Source organism: Montipora foliosa, chromosome 9 (assembly GCF_036669935.1).
Source record: "Montipora foliosa isolate CH-2021 chromosome 9, ASM3666993v2, whole genome shotgun sequence".
NCBI lineage: Eukaryota > Metazoa > Cnidaria > Anthozoa > Scleractinia > Acroporidae > Montipora > Montipora foliosa.
The window spans coordinates 5012583-5014625 of NC_090877.1; the positions used below are offsets into that span (position 1 = coordinate 5012583).

The window sequence follows — 2043 nt, forward strand, 5'->3', positions numbered from 1 at the left end:
GCCATTTTTAACGAATTTTTTACCCTAAAAAGGTCACCTAGAATTTTCGGGAGCCTTTTTTTCCCGCTGAAATTTTCGAAAAGGTAAGTTTTGATCCCTATAATTTTCAGATCACTAGACTTTCGGCTAGGAAATCCGAACAGATGAAAAAATTTTCGGGGATAAAAATATGCCTATATCTACCGTCTAAATACCAAAATACGTTTAACTATGCTATGTCTAAGTGGTTTTGAACTATATTCTCGTTGGGTGCCCCTGATTAGTGCTAGGGACAGGTGATAAGGAGTTGGGACAGTTGATCAGTGCTAGGTACGTTATGTTGGGTTACTATATGGCATACTGGCACGAGGTATGTACCAACGTGAATCACGTGCCTTAATATGGAGGACGCAGAGCTTGAAAAAGACATCGCATGTTTGGAGGAGTATGATTATTTTTTCCGTCCCGATCTCCTCTCTGGAAAGGTGGCATTCATCACTGGAGGTGGCTCGGGTATTGGTTTTACTATTACTGAAGTTTTGATGAGGTACTGCCTCAAAACCGCCTTATTTACGTTCATGTTTTACTGTAATGAGCGACTTCAGCTGAATACCTAGCCTGCGCTCGCAGACGTATTTCCGGTTGTCTGCGAGCGCAGGCTACTGAATACCCCCAGTATTATTTTCTCTAAGCGGCATCTTATGAAGAACGAACCCGGGGGTTGGTAGGGGGGCTACTCCCATAAATTTCGGATAGGTGTGTGCCGCGAAGAGTCTTAAACACTATTTAAGGATGAAGCAAACGAAAATTGATACGCTATTTTAGGCCCAAACGCGAAAAATGACACCCTATTCAAGGGAAAAACAAAAACTAAAAATTGCTTGAACGGGAAAACGGAAAAACACAATCTTTATAAAACCGCTTTGCTAATACTTTAACTTAAACAGATCATTTGTTTTCCGCTAAACTGTATATTTACGCACTGCTATTTTAGCTGATACAATTTAGGGCCCTATGCCAACATGGGAAAAAAAGATACCAAGTTTAAGGATTGAGAACCTCAAAAACCATACCCTATCCCGTGGCACATACCTATATAGCCCATTTATGGGTGTACCCCACCCCCCCCCCTTTCCCCAGGAGATTGAGGCATATCTATTTCTATGCAAATTAGTGGACAGGTATTCCAGAGTTTTGTTACAGCTGTAATACCTCAACATCGTCACTGCACAGTGCAAAGCAAACTCGCTAGGCCTTTCTTTTGCTCAGAATCCCTTATAACATGGGGGCGTTACTAAACACAGGAACGGAACGGAACGGAACGGAATATACTGGAATAAGCTGGAATGAGGCGGAATAACACCGGCATGAAACAAAATGAACAAGAGTGGTACCGGAATATACCAGAACGAGCTGGAATGACACCCAATTAAAGCGGAATTTAGCAGAATGAACCTGAAAATGCGAAAAATTGGTGTATTAGTTAGCGCCGGTTGTTTCTGTCAGCTTTTGTTGTGTCACATGATTCCCAAAGGGAATTGCATGTGTTTTGCCTTTTGTAACATTTGGAGCACTTCTATTACAAGAAAAATTTGACAGGTATATCCGTTGCTAAGTGAATAATTATTTGTTGTGGAAGTTTTTTTTTTTCACGAACAAATACAATTGCAAGAGAAACAGAATGTTATTCTAATTGTTTTTGTCTATGGATTTTGGAGGCGGCTTTCACTGTGTGAGTCAGAGGGTGCTTACCATTTAGCCAAATAATCCGGATGGAATGATCATTGCATAAAGGTAAGCAATTTTCTGAATTTTAACCAACCGGATGAGAATGGCGCCTACCATTTACTACACAGCATTTCATCCTGCACATTTACTCAATCTTGTGAGAAAGGGCCTGGAAACAGAACAATCTCGCAAATGATAAGGGCATTTCAAAAATTCCATTCCAAACAGAAAAAGAGGAAGTAGTTACCTCTAGACGTTGTCCACAATTTCCAACAAGATTTTCCAGAAAATTGTCCTTCCATTTGACCTCAAACTGAAATTTTTGGATTATTTGGC

At 40.5% G+C, this 2043-nt stretch overlaps 1 protein-coding gene across 1 annotated transcript in view; it reads left to right on the forward strand.

The window, feature by feature from the left end:
- The first annotated feature begins 352 nt into the window (after nt 1-352).
- The window catches only part of LOC137970815 (peroxisomal 2,4-dienoyl-CoA reductase [(3E)-enoyl-CoA-producing]-like), a 27966-nt gene continuing 26275 nt past the window's right edge, over nt 353-2043 (forward strand). Inside the window, exon 1 of the mRNA XM_068817386.1 lies at nt 353-526. Within this exon, the coding sequence (XP_068673487.1) occupies nt 381-526 (146 nt within the window). The 5' untranslated portion in view covers nt 353-380. The remainder of the gene's footprint in view (nt 527-2043) is intronic.